General features: G+C 42.7%; 1 protein-coding gene across 2 annotated transcripts; it reads right to left on the reverse strand.

Annotated features, from left to right (window-relative positions):
* Window positions 1–9,056: 9,056 nt before the first annotated feature.
* Window positions 9,057–24,751, reverse strand: LOC106564435 (ras-related C3 botulinum toxin substrate 2). 2 transcript variants are annotated; one of them, XM_082958720.1, is made up of 7 exons: window positions 24,587–24,751; window positions 15,055–15,126; window positions 14,753–14,870; window positions 14,510–14,572; window positions 10,645–10,804; window positions 9,789–9,922; window positions 9,057–9,461 (listed from the first exon to the last, which is right to left on the reverse strand). In XM_082958720.1, exons 1-6 carry the CDS (start codon window positions 24,619–24,621, stop codon window positions 9,792–9,794), a joined length of 579 nt encoding a protein of 192 aa, XP_082814846.1. In that variant the 5' UTR covers window positions 24,622–24,751; the 3' UTR covers window positions 9,057–9,461; window positions 9,789–9,791. The 2 variants fall into 2 exon arrangements, with proteins under 2 accessions (XP_082814846.1, XP_082814847.1); XM_082958721.1 differs by lacking the exon at window positions 9,057–9,461 and having other exon boundaries at window positions 9,847–9,922; window positions 10,641–10,804.
* Window positions 24,752–25,668: the final 917 nt, after the last annotated feature.

Genomic DNA, 25,668 nt, shown 5'->3' on the forward strand with positions numbered 1-25,668 from the left:
GGGAATTAGTCAAGGCTTATTGATTGTTAATTATTAACATTGGGATAAAATAATTCCCTTAACAAGGTCCCTGACATCTTGGGCACTGGGAGCTTGTAGAGCACCCCCCTCCCCCCGGACCTTGTGGAGACTGGTAATTGGTTTCCCATTAATGGTTTAAAATAGGTAAAGACACATTCACATATGAAGACCATGTTCCCTCCTGTCCTCATCTCTTTCTGATATTCTGCATAGCACCAGGGACAAGTGATAGACAAGCCTGACTTCTCCCCTCTCTGGACCACAGGTGACTGAGGCCCATATGAGGGAGGAAGTGCAACTGCCAACACCAGAGTTCCAAGGGATATATTCTAATAACAAGAGTTCAACAGTTTTAATCATATAAGCATATTAAGCAGATAAGACATCTTAATTATTGTCATGGCTGTTTGAAAGAGCGGACCAAGGCGCAGCGTTTTTGGAGTTCCACATGTTTTATTAAATCAGTGAAACCGAATGCAACAATTAACACTTTAAGTAAATACAAAACAACAAACTGTGACGCTGGAGGAACATAAACCTCACGAAGAACAATCACCCACAAACACCTGTGGAACAAACCTAACTTAAATAGGACCTCCAATTAGAGACAACAACAACCTGCTGCCTCTAATTGGAGGTCATGCCAAACACCACCAACATAGAAATGCAAACCTAGAACCAAAAGGTAGACATACAAAACCCAGACAAACACCCCCTGTCACGCCCTGACCATTTCTACCATAGAAAATAACACTCACTATGGTCAGGACGTGACAATTATCTATATTACCGAGCTAATTCTGATTCTCCCCCCACAACGTACAGTGTTTTGAGTAAAACAATCAAAATATATAAAACAAATATATGTAATTGTGGGGGGAAACAAACTCAATTTACTTTAAGATGACTAAAACCAAATCAAACTGTGTAGAAATGATAATGGACCTACATTCATACAGTTTCTTGACTGTCCAGCTCTCTAGTAATCACCTAAATGAAAGCATGTCAGTCAGGGAGCATTGAAAATTCCCAATACGATGGATATTGTGCAAATATAATACAATTTCAGTGCCACCCTCTGGATCTCGTTGAAGACTGAATGCTCCCCCTAGGCAAAATGAGTTGGACACCCCTGATTTAAGCCTACAGAGTCTTTACAGGCCCCCAAAAAGTTGGACCTCTTCTGAAATGGACCAATGGGTTTCCAACCATGACCCTATCTGAATAAATACGTTTATACAAGATATACAGTACTAAGTAGGGACCTAGTCCATATCCACAAAGCGTTAAGAGTAGAAATGCAGATCTAGGATCTGTCCATATGGTCCTATTCATTATGATCTAGAGGTCGAAACTGATCCTCGATCAGCACTCAAACTCCATTGCACTTTATGGATATGGGCCCAGGTCTGTGGATTACCAGGCCCGTGCCTGTATGGACCATGAGCTGTTGCTGCTCAGTGGGTGCGGCAGGGGCCGGTGTGTGTGAAAGAGAAAGACACGCAAGCAGAGAGAGAGAGAACAAAACACTATACATACCTCGGCCAAAATATCAGTGCCACAGGTAACTTCCACAAAGCTGAGAATGATCTGAGAGACAAGGCAAGAAGAGTCTTCTATGCCATCAAAAGGAACATAACATTCGACATACCAATTAAGATCTGGCTAAAAAATACTTGGACCAGTTAAAGAACCCATTGGCCTTTATGGTTGAGACTTTGAGCCCTAAACAGAGAGTACACTGTGGCAGAATACCTGACCACTGTGACTGACCCAAAAATAAGGAAATCTTTACTATTTACAGTCTCAGTGAACATAGCCCTGCTATTAAGAAAGGCTGCTGAAGGCAGACCGGCCTAGCTCTCAAGAGAAGACAGGCTATGTGCACACTGCCCACAAAATGAGGTGGAAACTGAGCTGCACTTCCTAACCTCCTGCCAAATGTATGACCATATTAGAGACACATATTTCCCTCATTACACACTTTAGCTATTTGCACATCATTATAACACTGTATATAGACATAATATTACATTTGAAATGTCTTTATTGTTTTGGAGCATTTGTAAGTGTAATGTTTACTGTTCATTTGTATTGTTTATTTCACTTTTGTTTATTATCTATTTCACTTGCTTTGGCAATGTAAACATATGTTTCCCATGGCAATAAAGCCCCTTGAGAGAGAGAGAGAGAGAGAGAGAGAGAGAGAATAAATCACAATTTCCCTCCCCCTCATGCAGCCCAACCACTCCATACTTCACCCAAGTATACTGGTTTGTGGTGGGTGGGATTACTTCCATGTGTCCACTAAATCTAAATATTTTTCAGTACCCCTGGCGACCTTAAATGAATCTCCTGTTTTACAACCTTAATAAAGTCAATAGTGCAGTTCCAACCCACCCCTCTTATCCAGAGCAACTTACAGCAGCAATTAGGGTTAAGTGCCTAGCAAAAGGTGCCACGCAGATTTTTCACCTAGTCGGCATGGGGATTCGAACCAGTGACCTTTTGGTTACTGGCCCAATGCACTTGAAGGGAATTTTCTGAATTATTTAACTTCATATGCATAATCTCCAGTACCACCCCAACAGCAACATATGTGAAAATAGCGAGTTTCTATGTTTTGATCCCTTTTTCCCTTTTCTGTTGGTTTTGTCTTGATTGTTTGCACCTGTGTATGATTAGTGTTTAGTTGAGTATTTAAGCCCGTTTCTCCACCTGTTCTGTGTGCGGGCTTACTTTCTGTTGTCAACTGTTGTTTATGCAGTGGTATGTGTTATTGGATCATTGTGTTTGTTGGATCACACCCAGTTGTGTTTTCGTGGGTGTACTTTTCTTTTACGGTGCAATTCATTAAAAGCCCGTTAGCAACTACTCCTGTTTCCTGCGCCTGACTCCACACCCACTACTGCAATCGTTACAATTTGTCTCACTGAAGTTACAAAAGTTTAATTTACTCAATTGTACTTTATTTTCATCCACAGGGCAGAAATTGCACACTGATTACAAAAATATTGTATTCAGATTACAGATACTTTTGAAAAACTAGATTACAGATAGTTAAAAAAAGGCGCAAATTTAAGTTTGTTCCACCTGAGCGAGTCTGACTACAAGTCAGAGACCACTATGACGACACACCAAATGTGTTTGATGGATCACGGGAAAAGAGCAGGAATAGGCTTTTGTAGGCTTCAATCCAAGCTATGTCTTCCAATGGTGCGACTGCTGTCGGCATCCAAAGATGATCCAACTTGATTAAACGATTGGAGGTAAAGATGACAGCAGTGGTTAGTCTACGGCGATACGGATATAACTTATTATTGATATCTACATATTGTAGCGCATTGACGTGAATCACACTGCTCCGCTCTCATTTAGCTATTTGCGCCTTGCGGATTGTGGTTGTTGTGGATTGCTGTTCACAAATCTAAATGTGTTTTTGAACCCAATAATGGTTTAATACAAGAAGTTTAAGCTGCCTATCAATCATTGTTTTTGAAAGCAGTGGACAGCCAGTGAAAGATGCGCTCTTGCAACAGCTGCATAGTGCGGATCCCAGCCTATGGAATAGAAGTGGGGCTTTTATTGCTCAATCTAATTCATGCTGACAAAGAAAATAATGCCCAAACGCCCACACTTTTGATAGACTTAAAGGGGCAATATGTAGTTGCTACATCCATTTTATAAAAATAAATTATATATATTATTGTAAAGATATTATTTAAATCGTATTATTATATGTAGTAGAAAGTGATGGGTTAGAAGAAGCCTACATAACCAACCCATAAAGTAAAATGTTACATCCATATATGGCCAGCTATGTAAACTTTAACATTGATATATTCTTCAATAGATGTTGTTCAATTGTTAACATGCATTTTTGGCTTCTTCTAATGCCTCTTTAGGCCAGGCACCACAGGCTAATAGGGATTTTTTTCTTTACTCTCATCAGACTGAAACTTTACCAGTTGAAAGTATACAAAAATACAAGATATTTGTAACGGTTGTCGTCGGGAATAGAGGCCCAAAACGCAGCAGGAATGTGGATGCTCATCTTGTTATTTATTTTAAATAAAAGAGAACACCAAAACAACAAAACGAAGAACGCACGAACAACAAAACAGTCTTGTCATGCTCACACAGGCAAAACAAGAAACAATCTCCCTCAAACACTTAACCAAACACATACCCATATATAGGACTCTCAATCAGAGGCAACTAGAAAACACCTGCCTCCAATTGAGGGTCCAACCCCAATAAACTAGACATAGAAATACAAAAGACTAGAGACCACATAGAAATACAAACCTAGAACATAACCCCAAAAACCCGGAACTAACTAAACCAACACCCTACTAAATAAATCACCACCCCGAACCACATAAACAAAATACCCTCTGCCACGTCCTGACCAAACTACAATAACAAATAACCCTTATACTGGTCAGGACGTGACAATATTATTGTATTACAAGTTGTATTTATTTTAAAATGTAAATATGCAAATGAGGCAAACCGTCATTTGGAAAATATTCAGGAAAATATTCAGATTACACAGTTATAATTTTCCTAATATAACTGTCAGATATTATAATATCTGATCGATTATCTTCTGATTTAATGATGTATTTTTACCTCGCGTCAGTCTCATTCCAAACGTCGTAAATTGTTGTTTATCTGCACGAACCCAGTCTTCACTAAGTCATCCATACATCAATTGTCTTAAAATCATTTATTTACTAAACTAAGTAACTCACAGAAAGCATACAAAACAGTAGGTATCGTTACAAAGCAATGGTAGAGGAATGTGCCCTAGTGGGCTAAACCGGCATGGCAGCTTGTTAAACAAAAGAGTAGTGGGGGTCAGCTGAGAAGACACTACAGAGTTGATAATTATTAACAATTGATATGCTAATCCTTTGCACATGAACGCTCACTCATTCGGGAACAATTGCAATCAATATATATATTTACGCTCAGTATGTCGTCGGGATCTTTGTTGAAAAGTTTGTTTCTGTTGGAGAGTTTTGTCCTCGCGTTCTCTTTCTTTCTCTCGGTTAGAATGGGTATTTCAAAGTGACATTCATTAATGTCGTTATAGGACAGATGTTTCGTCGGTCTTCGCGTTCAATGATACCGAATTCCTAGCTGCAGACTAGTAATTAATATCAAAGACTTGTTATTATTCTGTCGGTATCAATAGTCTAAGAGTTTAACCATGTGGTATGGTTAAAGTTCAGAATGAGGAATGCATGGTCAAACCTTTGCCCTCTCGTTATCGAGGTAAGCTGGTCTCCAACCTTTAGCCACTCGTAACGGAGGTAAGATCGGTCTGGTGATAGAAACCCTGGGTGGGGGTTATATTCAAATTTCGGAAAAAGGCTGTCTCATGACGCCAGGTCCCGTCTGTTCATGGGGGTGTGCCGATGACTTGGTGAAACTTTAAACAGAAATACAGATCTCTCACATTAACATCTTACAAGCATCCCAACATATTCCACATAGCTTTATCCTTATTCATTCATTTTATAAAACCATTAGATGTAAGTCTCACAACTGAGGCTATTATATAAACAGCGCCATGGTAATGTGGCCTTATTGTCTCTCATGAGTTCCACAAAATTGTACCAAATGGACCAGTTCGTAGCTGGATTCTTCACCGATCTTTTATACCTTCTCCAGAACATAAATGTCCATCTGTTCTCCAGTCCTGTGAGGTGGAAGAATTCCTGGGTTCTTTCTATGAAACCCACTCTCTCTTTATACTGTGGCCATGAGGCAGGACATTTTCTTAGGAATTTACGACCGCTCTCACAGAGCCTGGGTGGGGGAGACAGAGGTAGGGGGATGGGGCACAGAAAACCCAATGAGGGCAACGTCATGACAGTTGTATTGTTTACTGTCATGACGTGGCCCTTTCTGGGTGTAGGTCGTGTACATCTAAATATTGTTAAAAGTATGTGATTAAACATGAAACTATTTGTGAAAAGATGTAGTGTGATATTAACCTTCTAAATGAGAGTATGGATTTTCATATAAAGATTAACTAGTCAGTGGCCACACCCCTGTGAGCCCAGATAAGACTATTCCACGTGGAGCATTGGCTACATGGCTGGAAATGGTTACACTCTGAGACTATCGATCCCTACAGAATAAGAGCAAATCTTAGACGTATGATTACTAGTCTGCAGCTAGAAATCACTTAAGTCTAGGACGAGAATACAGACAACCACCGAAGCATCTATCTATGAGAACATTTCTGAATGGTAGTCTGTAAATATAAATTGCAATTCCTTTTCGAATGAGCGGCCGTTTATGGGCAAAGGATTAGCATTTCAATGAATATAATTATAGACTGTGTGTAATGAATCCATGTTGTCTTTCCCGCTCATTCTCAGTCCACACCCCCTTTCCTTTGTCTACCAAGCCATCATATCGGCTTAGCCCACTAGGGACTCTTTCCTATTATTGTTAGTAACCAATATCTACTGTTTGTTATGCATTTCTGTGATTAGTTAGTTGGTAAATAAATAATTAAGCCAATTTGTGTAGTGATGATTCATAGTAGAGGCTGGGTTCATGCAGATAACCAAGAATTTTACGAAGCTGTTATATCCTGATCATAGTAAGTTGTTATTTTCTATGGTAGAGTGGTCAGGGCATGACAGGGGGTGTTTATCTGTTTTTGTATGTCTATGTTCAGTTCCAGTTTTTGTATTTCTATGTTGGTCGTTGTTTGGCATGACCTCCAATTAGAGGCAGCTGGTTGTTGTTGCCTCTAATTGGAGGCCATATTTAGTTGATGTCCTTGTGGGTGATTATATTTTGAGTAGTGTGTTTTTTCCCTCTCTGCGTCACGGTTTGTTGTTTTCTGGTTAGTTTAAGTATTTTTGTATTGCATCACGTTTCACTATAATAAATATGTGGAACACAAACGCTGCATCTTGGTCCGCTTGTCAGCGAATGCTAGGAGTGGTGGTAGGAGTCAGGCGCAGAGAGCAGAGGTAAGGAAAAAAAGTATTTATTCCTTAAAGACAAAAACGGTCGACGCCAAGACAACCGGCGTGAATAGCGAAGTGCCCAAATACAACGGGTCCACAGTACGCATATAAAATAATCACAAGTAGATCGCCAGCACATCCAACAACAAAAACACTCTGACGAAAATAATCCCGCACAAACCTGGGCGGGCTAAACAGGCTTAAATAACCATAAATCAAGAGACACAAATAAGGAACAGGTGCAAACAATAAGACATACCAAACGAAAAAGGGATCAGTGGCGGCTAGTAGGCCGGCGACGACGACCGCCGAGCGCACCCCGAGCAGGCAGGGGAGCCACCTTCGGTGGGATTCGTGACACCGCTCCTTATAACAGCCTTGACAGACGCTCAGATGAGACTGATATTAACAATGTAATAATTAATTAATAGAAGACTAATTGATCAGAGAAATTAGAGATATATTCTGAAAATTATAACTTTGTAATCTGAACATTTTCCGTGGTGCCGTGACTTCCTAGTTAAGTTTACATGATTAGTTTAATCACGTAGTAATAATTACACATAGAGAATTGATTTGATAAAATAACAGTCTTCACATTTTATGATACTAAAGACACGGCATTACATTGACATACAGTATAGAGGGGACAGAAGAGGACAAAAGTGTTCCATTAACAACAAGTATCAGGTTTGACAGATTTTACTGTAAAGCTCTTAGTAAGGAGAAGAAGGAATCGTTGCTAAGGATTTCCTATTGATTCTTATTGGAGTTGTCAGACTTCAGTTGAGATGAATCTAGTGAATTGAAATCTAGTTTTTAAGTGGCAGTACTACTAGTTTGTCACGACTTCCGCCGAAGTCGGCTCCTCTCCTTGTTCGTGCGGCGTTCGGCGGTCGACGTCACCAACTTTCTAGCCATCGGCGCTCCATTTTTCATGTATCCATTTGTTTTGTCTTGTTCCCTGCAAACCTGGTTTTCATTCCCCAATCACATGACATGTATTTATTCCTCTGTTCCCCCTCATGTCTTTGTGTAAAATTGTTTGTGTGGTACGTGTTTTTTGTACGCACTAGGCTTGCGTGGGTTTTCTCTCATGTTATTTCACGAAAACTGTTTGTATACATTTGATGGTTGTGATTGTTTTGCGCGTTTTACACTTTGCCTTGTTGGTTGGAGGTTTTTTGGACGCAGCTGCGTCCGTCTGTATATTCTCTCCTGCCGAAATAAAGTGTGCGCCTGTTCACAATTCTCTGCTCTCCTGCACCTGACTTCAGCACAAGTACGCACACGCCTGACATAGTTCCATTTTTAGGTGAACTTCTTTGGAACTCCTGTGTGTCTTTCTAAGCAGGCTACAGACTTTCACTCAACCCGTCTTTTTCAATACTGTATCACTGACTCTGGATCTCTCTCTTTCTCCCCTTTCTCTTTCTCCCCCCTCTCTCGCTCTCTCGCTCTCTCTCTCTCCCTCTCTCCCTCTCTCTCTCTCTTCCCTCCCTCTCTCTCTCTCTCTCTCTCTTCCCCCCTCTCTCTTTCTCCCCTCTCCCCTCTGCTTCTCTCTCTTCCCCCTCCCTCTCTCTCTCTCCCCTCTCTCTTTCTCCCCCTCTCTCTTTCTCCCCCCTCCCTCTCTCTCTCTCTTTCTCCCCCTCCCTCTCTCTCTCTCTTTCTCCCCCCTCCCTCTCTCTCTCTCTCTCTCTCTTTCTCCCCACTCTCTTTCTCCCCCCTCCCTCTCTCTCTCTCTCTTTCTCCCCTCTCTCTTTCACCCCTCTCTCTCTCTTTTTCTCCCCACCTCTCTCTCTCTCTTCATGTTAACCCCAATAACTGGATAGGGTTGACCTCACTGCAGTACATCAATTACCCAAAGACACAATCAATAATTTTACTATTATTCATCAATTAATTAACACAATTAATCCAGATTGATATTACAGATTAACAGTCCTTTATATGGAGGTTGGAAACAGATCAAGACACATTGGACAGATGGCTTCATCAAACTACAACTCATAATAATGATGATGATCATGGCAGTGCTTGCAAATTGAGTTTAATTGTATACCAACACAATTTCTTGTCTGTCCCAATTAACACCCAATAGGGTGCCATTTGGGACACACATACATCAAGGTCAAAAACCATCTTCACAGTCAAGGGGGAAATATTACAGTATATTATTCAGATTATGAATACTATGCATCAATTATGAATAAAAAAGCTATATCATACACTATATACCAGTACCAAACAAGCACACATTAGAGACCATTGTAATATAATTAACATAACTTAATTATAGTATTTTATATTTATTTAACCATGTAGGCTTTGATAAGTCAATGTTTTTTCTTCTAGCACAGTAATAAAACTAAAAGGCCTTTTTAAGTGAACATCTTGCTCCCTGGTTTGTTTCTTGTCCGTTTTCACTCTTAGCTGCATCTAGAGAAACAACATCAACAGACTGTGAGAATAAAGGCTCTCTAGCTTTCTCACGCTCCCCTCCTATCGACCGTCTTTTTTTCAGAGATTCCAAACCTCTATCTCTCCCTCGCCCTCTCTCTCTCCCCCCCTCCATCTCTCTCATCAGTTCGAGAACTAGGCATCACTTCTTCCTAACCTTGGTGGGCTGTGGGCAGAGGCCCTGCCTCTCACTCTCTCTCCCTCCCCCCATCCCTACCTCCTTCCCTCCCTTTTCCTCCTTCCCTCTCTACCTCTCGTTCTCCCTTCTTCCCCCTCCCCCTCTCTCCCTCCCTGCCTCCCTCTCACCTGTTAGAGCAGTAGACATTTCTTCTTCCGGACCTTGGTTGGCTGTGGGCAGAGTACTGCCCTGATAGCCTCGTCAAACACTGTCTTCAGGCCACGCTGGGTCAGAGCAGAACACTCCAGGTACTTCACAGAGTCTGGGGAGGGAGGGAGGGAGAATGGGGGGGGGGGGGGAGACAGAGAGAGAGGAATACCAAGAGAGAGAGAGATGAAATACCACAGTGTGCCATCACAGCAGCAAGATTTGTGACCTGTTGCCACAAGAAAAGGTCAACCAGTGAAGAACAAACACCATTGTAAATACAACCCATATTTATGTTGATTTATTTTCCCTTTTGTACTTTAAATTTGAATATCATTACAACACTGTATATACATAATATGACATTTGTAATGTCTTTATTCTTTTGGAACTTCTGTGAGTGTAATGTTTACTGTTCATTTTTATTGTTTGTTCACTTTTGTTTATTATCTACTTCACTTGCTTTGGCAATGTTAACATATGTTTCCCATGACAATAAAGCCCTTGAATTGAATTGAGAGAGAGAGAGAGACATCAATACTGTGTACATGCAGACAACCCAGATAGGCACTTCATTCTCCATGAACAGTGTGCTGTATGTAAACATTCATCTCAGATATGAATCTGAGGAGATCCGGTCTGAATAGATTGGTACAGCTTCTCTCGTTTAATACTAGTCATAGAACACTTGGAAAACAAAATATCAATCAATCAAATGTACTGTATTTTATAAAACCCTATTTACGTCAACTGTTAACACAAAGTGCTTTAGAGTACTTTACAAAATACAACTCCATCATCATAAAAAGCAATGGATTATTATATGCAATGACCTACCAATGTCCTTGGCCAGCGCTAGGCCTTGTGGGTAGGTGATAGGGGCCAGTTTCTTCTCTTTGAGCTTCTCGATGGTCTCCTTCTCATCCCTCAGATCCAGCTTAGTACCCACTAGGATGATAGGGGTTGAAGGGCAGTGGTGACGCACCTCCGGGTACCACTAAGAGAGAGAGAGAGAGAGAGAGAGAGAGAGAGAGAGAGAGAGGGGGAGGGGGTGGTGGAGGAGGAGGACGAGGAGAGAGAGAAATGGAGAAAGGGAGGGAGAAATATTTTATTCTCAACTAGTAGCCACCAGTCATCCTCACCTCTGGATGCCACTGTAGAGAGAGAGAGAGAGAGAGACTGTCACGGATCCCTCCGGAACTGTCATTACTCACACCTGGCCCCTGTTCCATTTCATTAGTAATTATATAAGTGTGCCCTTTGTTCACCATTGTCCTGTCGATTATTGTTTCCATGTCCGTTGGTCGTGTGAGTACCTGTGCTCTGTTGTTTTGGCTTTCGTGCCGCGTGTATTGTGCAGATGATTACAGGTCTCGTCCCGTGTGGTATCATTCTGTGCTTGTGTTTGGTACACAGTGTCCTATGATAAATATACTGTATGTTGGTACACAGTGTCCTATGATAAATATACTGTATGTTGGTACACTGTGTCCTATGATAAATATACTGTATGTTGGTACACAGTGTCCTATGATAAATATACTGTATGTTGGTACACTGTGTCCTATGATAAATATACTGTATGTTGGTACACTGTGTCCTATGATAAATATACTGTATGTTGGTACACTGTGTCCTATGATAAATATACTGTATGTTGGTACACTGTGTCCTATGATAAATATACTGTATGTTGGTACACTGTGTCCTATGATAAATATACTGTAAGTTGGTACACTGTGTCCTATGATAAATATACTGTATGTTGGTACACACACACACACACACACACACACACACACACACACACACACACACACACACACACACACACACACACACACACACACCACACACCACTTGAGCATACGGATAGAAACTCAACACAAAGGGGAAAGCATCATTCCATCATGTTGTGACCCAAAGAAACACTCTATGATAATCTAGTATCGGCCTGGAACAATATTTACGGTATAGGGACCCGGTCGCCATGGCGACAGTAGTAAAACAGCAAGGAGAAACAGAAAACGCAAAAATACTTTTGGCATTGGATGGAGAAGAGAGTGAAGGGGCAACAGAATTAACATGAGTGTATTGTGTAGTGTGGGCTAGCTATTGGGAAAAATCCTTACAAACAAGACTAGCTATTTCTTAAAAGCCAGATCCACATTGAGTGTTATGAAGAGTCTCTTCAGAATGAGAAGAGACTAAAAGGCTGTGGATTCTACTCAATAGAATGTGTGTGTGTGTGTGTGTGTGTGTGTGTGTGTGTGTGTGTGTGTGTGTGTGTGTGTGTGTGTGTGTGTGTGTGTGGTGTGTGTGTGTGTCATTGTGACATCACTACTACTCTATCTGTGCGACACATAGTCTCATTCAGTTAAAACTACGCATATTCACTAGACCAAGTATAGACTATCTACATGTACCCTGACATGGACTCCACCTGTGACCGCTGCCAGGGGGACCAGCCACTTTACTGCCCAGCTTCTGGTCGTGTCCCATGATCAAACCATACCGGTTCCATATAGTCCATACTCTGTCAGATGTTTGGGGATGACTAGGGAACTCTGCCCCCTAGAGGCTCTCTTCAGCTCAACCCCAGCCTTGACAAGGTCATGCAAAACAAAGTGTGATGTTGTTGCATGTGTAACCCTGCTGGTCAGATGGTTCATTTTACTGCTCCATCACACACTACATCAGGGCTGTCAAACTCATTTTGACCCGGGGGCCGCAATCGCTCATCCACGAGGGCCGGAGGGAGGGCCACACGGAAAATCGGTAACATTTAATCACCGTCAACACTTGCAAAAAATAGTCTTCTATCCATCGTTTTAGGAATTTTCGATGCTCCCTAACTGTCTAGCTTTCATTTCAGTTATTATTAGCGAGATGGACACAGTCAAGAAACACCTCTTTTATACTAATTGGGAGGCCTGTCTGTTATACTTAGACTGAACTAGTATGTTGATTGAGAGGAAACATCATTGTTGATTGGTAACATAGACCCAGGTGTTGCTACACCTCCGTTGTAACATGAAATAAATGTGTTCTGATGTCTTTGTCTCATATTACCACTGATATATTTATACTTCCCTTAAATCAGACAGACATTGTGAGGGGCATTTGTTTTGAGGGGCGGGACATGAGTTGGGTAGGTTACTTTCTAAATGTAATCCATTACAGTTACTAGTTACCTGTCCAAAACTGTAATCAGTAACGTAACTTTTGGAATACTCAATCCTCAGTAACGTAATCTGATTACTTTCACGCGTTTGGTGTCATTATAGTGGTCTCTAACTGGTCAGACTCACTCAGCTGGAACAAACTTCAACGTCTTTTAATGCTGATTTGAATGTCATGGAGAAAACAGAAAGGTTTCATAAATGATTTTGTCACAAACATCCTTTCTGAATTTCATGTAATCCAAGTAGTAATTATCTAGTTTTCAGAAGTATCTGTAATCTGATTGCAATATTTTTGCTGGTAACTTAACTGACTACAGTCACAGTTTTTTTGTAATCAGATTACATGAAATCAGTTACTCCCCAACCCTGGGCAGGACTGCACGACCCTTTTCCATGGGCCCCTTCCTTGTGCTGTTCTCTGCTCCGGCCCTGACCTGGTTCACCTGACCAGGTTCATCTGACAACAAACATATATTTATTAACATCTGTGTCAGGAGCTGGACTGGGAGTGGGTCTCTGTCAGTGGAGGCTGCTGAGGAGAGGACACACTGGGATTGGGTCTCTGGGGAGGGGGTGGAGCAGCCTGGGAGTGGGTCTCTGGGGAGGGAGTGGAGCGGCCTGGGAGTGGATCTCTGGGGAGAGGGTGGAGCAGCCTGGGAGTGGGTCTCTGGGGAGAGGGTGGAGCAGCCTGGGAGTGGGTCTCTGGGGAGAGGGTGGAGCAGCCTGGGAGTGGGTCTCTGGGGAGAGGGTGGAGCAGCCTGGGAGTGGGTCTCTGGGGAGGGAGTGGAGCAGCCTGGGAGTGGGTCTCTGGGGAGAGGGTGGAGCAGCCTGGGAGTGGATCTCTGGGGAGAGGGTGGAGCGGCCTGGGAGTGGGTCTCTGGGGAGGGGGTGGAGCGGCCTGGGAGTGGATCTCTGGGGAGGGGGTGGAGCGGCCTGGGAGTGCGTCTCTGGGGAGAGGGTGGAGCAGTCTGGGAGTGGGTCTCTGGGGAGAGGGTGGAGCAGCCTGGGAGTGGGTCTCTGGGGAGAGGGTGGAGCAGCCTGGGAGTGGGTCTCTGGGGAGAGGGTGGAGCAGCCTGGGAGTGGGTCTCTGGGGAGAGGGTGGAGCAGCCTGGGAGTTGAAAATAATAATGAAAAGATATTTAAAAATATCCAAAGTGCTTTCATTGGACTAGAGGAGTGTGACATGGGAGAGAGAACGCTCGACACAGTGGGATCAGATAGTCCCTCTGACAGTGTGGGGACACACCGCCATCTCGTGGTCAATAGTAGGACATGCACTTTGAATACTAACTGACATTTCCATTAGGGCTCAATTTAATTCACCTCCATACAGCTTTATGTATTATGGGACTTAATTCAACTTTGGTTCAGTCAATTCTGCAGGCTGAATATTAAATGACCAATTAACATGTTGAAAAGACATCATAGAAAATAATAGGGAAATTTCAATGAATGAATGAATTTTAGAAGGCCAACCCAGACTGTGATAGATACAGGTAGAATCTAGAGATGATCACCTTGGCTCTGACGTTCTCATAGGAGGCTGGGCTCACCAGAGAGAAACAGATGAGGAACACGTCCTGAGAGAGAGAGAGAGAGAGAGAGAGAGAGAGAGAGAGAGAGAGAGAGAGAGAGAGAGAGAGAGAGAGAGAGAGCGAGAGCGAGAGATCTACGCATTAACATAAGACACCGGACTCAATTAGGTTTGTGTGTGTGTATATTATATATAAATAAATGTGGGTGTGTGTGAGTGTGTGTACCGTCTGTGGGTAAGACAGTGGTCTCAGTCTGTCATAGTCCTCCTGTCCTGCTGTATCCCAGAGACCCAGGTTGACTGGCTTACTGTCCACCATCACATTGGCTGAGTAGTTATCAAAGCTGAGGGAGTGAACACACACACTTTTCTAGTGTACTGTACATTTCAAGTGTGTGTGGTGTGTGTGTGTGTGTGTGTGTGTGTGTGTGTGTGTGTGTGTGTGTGTGTGTGTGTGTGTGTGTGTGTGTGTGTGTGTGTGTGTGTGTGTGTGTGTGTGTGTGTGTGTGTGTGTGTGTGTGTACTCACACAGTAGGGATATATTCTCCAGGGAAAGCGTTGGTTGTGTAGCTGATGAGAAGACATGTTTTCCCCACAGCTCTGAAACACACAGGGAAAATACACATCAACGTTTTCAATAGGACTCAGTGGTCATTTAAACAGCTCTGAAACACACAGGGAAAATACACATCAATGTTTTCAATAGGACTCAATGGTCATTTAAACAGCTCTGAAACACACAGGGAAAATACACATCAACGTTTTCAATAGGACTCAGTGGTCATTTAAACAGCTCTGAAACACACAGGGAAAATACACATCAACGTTTTCAATAGGACTCAGTGGTCATTTAAACAGCTCTGAAACACACAGGGAAAATACACATCAACGTTTTCAATAGGACTCAGTGGTCATTTAAACAGCTATAACCTTAACCATTACTGGGGAAAATGCAGCGTCCCACTGTGAAAACACTGGTTGAATCAACGTTGTTTCCGTGTCATTTCAGGAAAAAAAAGACGTGACGACATTGAATCAACGTACAAAACTGATCGAATCTGCAAAAAGTCGTCAACTTTTAACCTAAATCCAATGACCTGATGCCATTTTTGTTGATTTCATGTTGAGTTCACGTTAGTTGACAACTCAACCAAATGTAAATCCAAACTAGACGTTCTCCACACCGTTTAAACACATGAAATAGACAATGAAAACATTGAAGCATTTTCAAGGCTCTGTTCCATATCCAACAGCTCAATCAAACGACTCCTCTCTGATCAAACGACTCCTCTCTGAACAAACGACTCCTCTCTGAACAAAGGAAGCCGGGGTTGGCCATAAACAACAAGTAAGCATATTTCAAGGTGAATCAACCAATCACATTCCATTACCCCAACGTGTCCTGTCATGTCTCAACTTCATCAACATCATGACTTGGTTTAGAACTACATATAGCCAACTTAAGCCAAGTCTATCATCTTTCTCATCGGCGGACATCTTGTTTTTCCACTGAACCGTTGTTCAAGAAGACGTAGCATAGCCTTCTAGTATGATGACTACAGGTCTCTATTTCTCAGTCTATCTCCTTCCTCATTGAAAACAACCTGCTTCTTCATCACATTAGATATGAGAAAATAAACAAACACAAATACTATGTCATTTTTCAGTGTGTTTTGTACTCAATATTTCCATTTGTGTCATTTTTACAAACACTCATATCCAGCCTGCTACTCACAGAGGTCACAGAGGTTGACAAGGGCTCATAACCACGGCAACCAGAGTAGGTCACATGGTTTACAGGAAGCCAGCTTGTGTTTTAGAGAGTGATGAGTCTGTCTGGGTTTTACCATAACCTCCTTCCTCCTTCACCAAAACCCCTTGTTTAAGAGACAGAGGCTGGGGAAAATGTCTGCCTATTATTTGGCATATTATAAAACAGCTAATCGTGATACACATACAATACTGTAACATATAGAGCTAATGTTACAAGCAGGGGGCTTGTGAAAATGATGCTGACAAAATGTGCCAATGGGAAATGGGCCTGTATTCACAAAGCATCTCAGACGAGGCGTGCTGATCTAGGATCAGGTCCCCCATGTCTTGTTCTTTGTGATCTCAAAGCCTAAACTGATTCTAGATCATCACTCCTACTCTGAGACACTTTGTGAATACGAGCCCTGATTAAAACTATCAGTCAGTCAGCACTGAAAAACAGGAAATACATCCTTTTTGGTATTTATCTCACATTCATTCTGTTTTTCTGACTATCTTACTAGACGTCTGGTAATGGTGCGCTCTCTCTCTTTCACTCTCTCTCTCTCTCCCATCCCCCAGCTCTCTTTCTTTCACTCTCTCTCTCTCTCTCATCCCCCAGCTCTCTATCTTTCACTCTCTCTCTCTCATCCCCCAGCTCTATATCTTTCTCTCTCTCCCCCCAGCTCTCTATCTTTCACTCTCTCTCTCTCTCATCCCCCAGCTCTCTATCTTTCACTCTCTCTCTCTCTCATCCCCCAGCTCTATATCTTTCTCTCTCTCCCCCCAGCTCTCTCTTTCACTCTCTCTCTCTCATCCCCCAGCTCTCTCTCTTTCACTCTCTCTCTCTCTCTCTCATCCCGCAGCTCTCTCTCTTTCACTCTCTCTCTCTCTCCCATCCCCCAGCTCTCTATCTTTCACTCTCTCTCTCTCTCATCCCCCAGCTCTATATCTTACTCTCTCTCCCCCCAGCTCTCTCTTTCATTCTCTCTCTCTCTCTCTCTCATCGCCCAGCTCTCTATCTTTCACTCTCTCTCTCTCTCATCCCCCAGCTCTCTATCTTTCTCTCTCTCTCTCTCCCCAGCTCTCTCTCTCTCTCTTTCATTCTCTCTCTCATCCCCCAGCTCTCTATCTTTCACTCTCTCTCTCCCCCAGCTCTCTCTCTCTCTCTCTCTCTCTCCCAGCTCTCTCTCTCTCTCTTTCACTCTCTCTCTCATCCCCCAGCTCTCTATCTTTCACTCTCTCTCTCTCTCATCCCCCAGCTCTATATCTTTCTCTCTCTCCCCCCAGCTCTCTCTATCTTTCTCTCTCTCTCTCTCATCCCCAGCTCTCTATCTTTCTCTCTCTCTCTCTCCCCCAGCTCTCTATCTTTCTCTCTCTCTCTCTCTCCCCCCAGCTCTCTCTTTCATTCTCTCTCTCTCTCTCATCCCCCAGCTCTCTATCTTTCACTCTCTCTCTCTCTCTCACCCCCCAGCGCTCTCTCTCTCTCTCTCTCTCTTTCATTCTCTCTCTCATCCCCCAGCTCTCTATCTTTCTCTCTCTCTCTCTCTCATCCCCCAGCTCTCTATCTTTCACTCTCTCTCTCACCCCCCAGCTCTATATCTTTCTCTCTCTCTCCCCCAGCTCTCTCTTTCATTCTCTCTCTCGCTCTCATCCCCCAGCTCTCTATCTTTCACTCTCTCTCTCTCTCATCCCCCAGCTCTCTATCTTTCTCTCTCTCTCTCTCTCCCCCAGCTCTCTCTCTCTCTCTTTCATTCTCTCTCTCATCCCCCAGCTCTCTATCTTTCTCTCTCTCTCTCTCCCCCAGCTCTCTCTCTCTCTCTTTCATTCTCTCTCTCATCCCCCAGCTCTCTATATTTCACTCTCTCTCTCTCATACCCCAGCTCTCTATCTTTCTCTCTCTCTCTCTAAATTCAATTCAAGGGTCTTTATTGGCATGGGAAAAATATGTTTACATTGCCAAAACAAGTGAAATGGACAAACAAAAGTAAAATAAACAATAAAAAGTGAACAGTGTATTTTGACATAATATAACATTTGAAATGTCTTTATTATTTTGGAACTTGTGTGAGTGTAATATTTACTGTTAACTTTTTATTGTTTATTTCACTTTGTTTATCCATTTCACTTGCTTTGGCAATGTAAACATATGTTTCCCATGACATTAAAGCCCCTTGAATTGAATTGAATTTAGAGAGAGAGAGAAAGATAGAGAGCTGGGGGATGAGAGAGAGAGAGTGAAAGATAGAGAGCTGGGGGATGAGAGAGAGAGAGAGAGAAAGATAGAGAGCTGGGGGATGAGAGAGAGAGAGAGAAAGATAGAGAGCTGGGGGATGAGAGAGAGAGAGAGAAAGATAGAGAGCTGGGGGATAAGAGAGAGAGAGAGAGAGTGAAAGATAGAGAGCTGGGGGATGAGAGAGAGAGAGAGTGAAAGATAGAGAGCTGGGGGATGAGAGAGAGAGAGTGAAAGATAGAGAGCTGGGGGATGAGAGAGAGAGAGAGAGAGAAAGATAGAGAGCTGGGGGATGAGAGAGAGAGAGAGTGAAAGATAGAGAGCTGGGGGATGAGAGAGAGAGAGTGAAAGATAGAGAGCTGGGGGATGAGAGAGAGAGAGTGAAAGATAGAGAGCTGGGGGATGAGAGAGAGAGAGAGTGAAAGATAGAGAGCTGGGGGATGAGAGAGAGAGAGTGAAAGATAGAGAGCTGGGGGGAGAGAGAGAGAGAGTGACAGATAGAGAGCTGGGGGATGAGAGAGAGAGTGAAAGAGAGAGAGAGAGAGAGAGAGCTGGGGGAGAGAGAGAGAAAGATAGAGAGCTGGGGTATGAGAGAGAGAGAGTGAAAGATAGAGAGCTGGGGGATGAGAGAGAGAGAGAGAGTGCAAGAGACATTTTAAATGTCATATTATGTCAAAATACAGTGTTGTAGCGATGTGCCAATAGTTAAAGTACAGAAGGGCAAATAAATGATAATATGATTGTATTTACAATGGTGTTTGTTCTTTACTGGTTGCGCTTTTCACAAATCTCTCTGCTGTGACGGTACACTGTAATATTTAACCTAGTAGATCTCTCTCTCTCTCTCTCTGCTGTGACGGTACACTGTAATATTTAACCTGGTAGATATCTCTCTCTCTCTCTCTGCTGTGATGGTACTCTGTAATATTTAACCTATTAGATCTCTCTCTCTCTCTCCCTCTCTCTCTCTGCTGTGATGGTACACTGTAATATTTAACGTAGTAGATCTCTCTCTCTCTCTCTCTCTGCTGTGATGGTACACTGTAATATTTCACCTAGTAGATCTCTCTCTCTCTCTCTCTCTCTCTCTCTGCTGTGATGGTACACTGTAATATTTAACCTAGTAGATCTCTCTCTCTCTCTCTCTCTCTCTCTCTCTCTGCTGTGATGGTACACTGTAATATTTAACCTAGTAGATCTCTCTCTCTGCTGTGATGGTACACTGTAATATTTAACCTAGTAGATCTTTCTCTCTGCTGTGATGGTACACTGTAATATTTAACCTAGTAGATCTCTCTCTCTCTCTCTCTGCTGTGATGGTACACTGTAATATTTAACCTAGTAGATCTCTCTCTCTGCTGTGATGGTACACTGTAATATTTAACCTAGTAGATCTTTCTCTCTGCTGTGATGGTACACTAATATTTAACCTAGTAGATCTCTCTCTCTCCTCTCTCTCTCTCTCTCTCTCTCTCTCTCTCTCTCTGCTGTGATGGTACACTGTAATATTTAACCTAGTAGATCTCTCTCTCTCTCTCTCTCTCTCTCTGCTGTGATGGTACACTGTAATATTTAACCTAGTAGATCTCTCTCTCTCTCTCTCTCTCTCTCTCTCTGCCGTGATGGTACACTGTAATATTTAACCTAGTAGATCTCTCTCTCTCTCTCTGCTGTGATGGTACACTGTAATATTTCACCCAGTAGATCTCTCTCTCTCTCTCTCTCTCTCTCTCTCTCTCTCTCTCTCTCTGCTGTGATGGTACACTGTAATATTTAACCTAGTAGATCTCTCTCTCTCTCTCTCTCTCTCTCTCTCTGCCGTGATGGTACACTGTAATATTTAACCTAGTAGATCTCTCTCTCTCTCTCTGCTGTGATGGTACACTGTAATATTTCACCCAGTAGATCTCTCTCTCTCTCTCTCTCTCTCTCTCTCTCTCTCTCTCTGCTGTGATGGTACACTGTAATATTTAACCTAGTAGATCTCTCTCTCTCTCTCTCTCTGCTGTGATGGTACACTGTAATATTTAACCTAGTAGATCTCTCTCTCTGCTGTGATGGTACACTGTAATATTTAACCTAGTAGATCTCTCTCTCTGCTGTGATGGTACACTGTAATATTTTACCTAGTAGATCTCTCTCTCTCTCTCTCTCTCTCTCTGCTGTGATGGTACACTGTAATATTTAACCTAGTAGATCTCTCTCTCTCTCTCTCTCTGCTGTGATGGTACACTGTAATATTTAACCTAGTAGATCTCTCTCTCTGCTGTGATGGTACACTGTAATATTTAACCTAGTAGATCTCTCTCTCTCTCTGCTGTGATGGTACTCTGTAATATTTAACCTAGTCGATCTCTCTCTCTCTCTCTGCTGTGATGGTACACTGTAATATTTAACCTAGTAGATCTCTCTCTCTCTCTCTCTGCTGTGATGGTACACTGTAATATTTAACCTAGTAGATCTCTCTCTCTGCTGTGATGGTACACTGTAATATTTAACCTAGTAGATCTCTCTCTCTCTCTGCTGTGATGGTACTCTGTAATATTTAACCTAGTCGATCTCTCTCTCTCTCTCTCTCTCTCTATTTATTTCTCATCTCCTACCCATCTCTCTCTCTCTCTTTCTCTCTATTTCTCTCTCTTTATTTCTCATCTTCTACCTCCCTCTCTCTCTCTCAATTTCAATTAAATTAAATGTTCAATTTAAGGGCTTTATTGGCATGGGAAACAAATGTTTATATTGCCAAAGCAAGTGAAATAGATAATGAACAAAAGTGAAATAAACAATAACAAATTAACAGTAAACATTACACTTACAAAAGTTACAAAAGAATGAAGACATGTCAAATGTCATATTATGTATATATACAGTGTTGTGACGATGTGCAAATAGTTAAAGTACAAAAGGGAAAATAAATAAGCATAAATATAGGTTGTATTTACAATGGTGTTTGTTCTTCACTGGTTGCCCTTTTCTTGTTGCAACAGGTCACAAATCTTTCTGCTGTGATGGTACACTGTGGTATTTCACCCAGTAGATATGGGAGTTTATCAAAATTGGATTTGTTTTCAAATTCTTTGTGGGTCTGTGTAATCTGAGGGAAATATGTGCCTCTAATATGGTCATACATATATACATATTACTTCCCTGTGGCTCAGTTGGTAGAGCATGGTGTTTGTGGGTTCGATTCCCACGAGGGGCCAGTACCAAAAAAAAAAAAAAAGAAAATGTATGAAATGTATGTATTCACTACTGTAAGTCGCTCTGGATAAGAGCGTCTGCTAAATGACTAAAATGTACATTTGGCAGGAGGTTAGGAAGTGAAGCTCAGTTTCCACCTCATTTTGAGAGCCAGGTCTGCCTACTGCGACCTTTCTCAATAGCAAGGCAATGCTCACTGAGTCTCTACATAGTCAAAGCTTTCCTTCATTTTGGGTCAGTCACAGTCGTCAGGTATGTTGCCACTGTGTACTCTCTGTTTAGGGACAAAATTGTCTCTCATCTCCCACCTTTCTCTCACCATTCACTCTTCGCTTTATATGAGAGTGTGGCCTATACTCTTAGAAAAAAGGTGTTATCTAGAACCTAAAATGGTTCTTCAGCTGTCGCCATAGGAGAACCCTTTGAAAAACCCTTTCAGTTCAAGGTAGAACTCTTTGGGTTCCATGTAAAACCCTTTCCACAGAGGGTTCTATATGGAACCCATGATCTCCCTCTCCTCCTTCTCTCTTACCACCCATCCCTTTACAATCACCTGTTTAGGTATATCATCTAATGAAAATCATCCTGTGAAGTGACCTCACCCATTAGTGTACACTGAAAACGTCCCAAATGGCACCCTATTCCCTACTTAGTGCACTACTTTTGACCAGGGCCCATAGGGGTCTATTTAGTGCACTACTTTTGACCAGCACCCCATTGGGAATAGGGTGTAATTTGGTACACAGACAATAACTGCCTGGACACTGATGTCCCCTCATCTTTGTATAGCTGATGGACTTCATGACACAATGAATATGACAACAACAACACTCCCCTCTCTGTAAGGCCATGTTCCCCTCTCCTAACAATAGGACCTCTACCTCATCATCTCTCAGTGTCCTAGTAAACCAGGTCTGATAGGACACTCTCCTCTCCTAACAATAGGACCTCTACCTCATCATCTCTCAGTGTCCTAGTAAACCAGGTCTGATAGGACACTCTCCTCTCCTAACAATAGGACCTCTACCTCATCATCTCTCAGTGTCCTAGTAAACCAGGTCTGATAGGACACTCTCCTCTCCTAACAATAGGACCTCTACCTCATCATCTCTCAGTGTCCTAGTAAACCAGGTCTGATAGGACACTCTCCTCTCCTAACAATAGGACCTCTACCTCATCATCTCTCAGTGTCCTAGTAAACCAGGTCTGATAGGACACTCTCCTCTCCTAACAATATGACCTCTACCTCATCATCTCTCAGTGTCCTAGTAAACCAGGTCTGATAGGACACTCTCCTCTCCTAACAATATGACCTCTACCTCATCATCTCTCAGTGTCCTAGTAAACCAGGTCTGATAGGACACTCTCCTCTCCTAACAATAGGACCTCTACCTCATCATCTCTCAGTGTCCTAGTAAACCAGGTCTGATAGGACACTCTCCTCTCCTAACAATAGGACCTCTACCTCATCATCTCTCAGTGTCCTAGTAAACCAGGTCTGATAGGACACTCTCCTCTCCTAACAATATGACCTCTACTTCATCATCTCTCAGTGTCCTAGTAAACCAGGTCTGAAAGGACACTCTCCTCTCCTAACAATAGGACCTCTACCTCATCATCTCTCAGTGTCCTAGTAAACCAGGTCTGAAAGGACACACCCCTCTCCTAACAATAGGACCTCTACCTCATCATCTCTCAGTGTCCTAGTAAACCAGGTCTGATAGGACACTCTCCTCTCCTAACAATAGGACCTCTACCTCATCATCTCTCAGTGTCCTAGTAAATCAGGTCTGATAGGACACCTTGGGATCCAGTGTTTTAACATACATCACAGTTCCATGAATTCACAGACAATGTGAAGAATGAGAACAGAAATGGGGGCCTCCATACATACTGTAGATGAAAAACCTGACTTTTGTCACTGACCCATCAAACAAACTGAGCGTGACATGACACACCTTTGAGTTGCAAAACACAACCTTGAACATGTCAGACAAGTGAACTGAAATCAAGCTGTATACACTATAAATAGGACTGAATCCATGTGTTATGACCATCAATACAGAGATTTACCAGCCACTCTATTCTATTCTATTATGAGCCAATCAAATCACTCCTTCATGATGTGTGTATTTACCTTGTTTCAGCTGCTCTGAACTACACATGTTATGTGTCCCAAATGGCATCCTATTCCTCATATAGTGCCTTACTGTTGAACAAGGCCTAGGGGCTCTGGTGAAAAGTAGTGCACTACATAGGGAATTAGGTGCCATTTGGGACACTGTCCCAGTGATCCTCTTACACGCCAGCATTTGAAATGCATGTCCTGGCGTGTCTGATACAGCTGCTATGACTGTGTTGGTTTCTCCTATCCACAATCAAGACTGTCCCATGTTACATAGTGCTCTATTCTGCCATACGAGTCCATTGAAGTTGGCTTTGGGGTTCAGATTCAATGGAGCTGGATGAAAGATAGTAGTTGTCTGTTAGTCAACTAATGATGAACTAAGTAATGAGTAGTAGGGAACTTTACTAACTGTGGAAGCTATTTTAACTCTTTCTCTTTGGATACACCTGATTAGTAGTATCAACAAACCTCTGGGTCTCTCAACAGACTCATGTTCATCATCTGTTACATGATTTGTGAATGAAAATATCTGTACATGTATTTCTATAGATGTAAAAAGAGAACAGGAAGAGAAGAACTTGAAGTCACCCAGAACAGAGAAAGTGAAGACATCAACAAGCATCCACTCTTGGCTTCGTATACTGAGAGGCCAACAAAAGTCATATAGGGTTCGATCGCTCATTGAACCAATGACTAAACCACAGCGTTACGATATCATGTGATAAAATAAAATGAAAAACACTTACCCATCTCCCACAACAACACATTTGATAGCCTGCATCCTGCTTAGCTTGAGTCAGCTCCCGCTTCTCTCTGTGTAACAGTCTCTGAGAGTTTCCGACAGAGAGAAAATAACTGCAACTCCACGCCTCATGCAACAGCAGGAAGTTGCTACAGCACTCACCTCTCTCTCTCTCTCTCTCTCTCTCTCTCTCTCTCTCTCTCTCTCTCTCTCTCTCTCTCTCTCTCTCTCTCTCTCTCTCTCTCTCTCTCTATATATATATATATATATATATATATATATCTCTCTCTCTCTCGATTACTGAGTGATCTCTCTCTCTCCCTCTCTCTCTCTGTCTCTCTCCCTCTCTCTCGATTACTGAGTGATCTCTCTCTCTCCCTCTCTCTCTCTGTCTCTCTCCCTCTCTCTCGATTACTGAGTGATCTCTCTCTCTCTCTCTGTCTCTCTCCCTCTCTCTCGATTACTGAGTGATCTCTCTCTCTCCCTCTCTCTCTCTGTCTCTCTCCCTCTCTCTCGATTACTGAGTAATCTCTCTCTCTCCCTCTCTCTCTCTGTCTCTCTCCCTCTCTCTCGATTACTGAGTGATCTCTCTCTCTCCCTCTCTCTCTGTCTCTCTCCCTCTCTCTCGATTACTGAGTGATCTCTCTCTCTCCCTCTCTCTCTCTGTCTCTCTCCCTCTCTCTCGATTACTGAGTAATCTCTCTCTCTCCCTCTCTCTCTCTGTCTCTCTCCCTCTCTCTCGATTACTGAGTGATCTCTCTCTCTCCCTCTCTCTCTCTGTCTCTCTCCCTCTCTCTCGATTACTGAGTAATCTCTCTCTCTCCCTCTCTCTCTCTGTCTCTCTCCCTCTCTCTCGATTACCGAGTGATCTCTCTCTCTCTCCCTCTCTCTCTCTGTCTCTCTCCCTCTCTCTCGATTACGGAGTGATCTCTCTCTCTCCCTCTCTCTCTGTCTCTCTCGATTACAGTGATCTCTCTCTCTGTCTATCTCCCTCTCTCTCGATTACAGAGTGATCTCTCTCTCTCTCTCTCGATCACTGAGTGATCTCTCGCTTTCTCTTTCTCTCTCTCTCTCTCTCTCTCTCTC

This window comes from Salmo salar, chromosome 12 (assembly GCF_965601325.2).
Source record: "Salmo salar chromosome 12, fSalSal1, whole genome shotgun sequence".
In the NCBI taxonomy this organism is placed as follows: domain Eukaryota; kingdom Metazoa; phylum Chordata; class Actinopteri; order Salmoniformes; family Salmonidae; genus Salmo; species Salmo salar.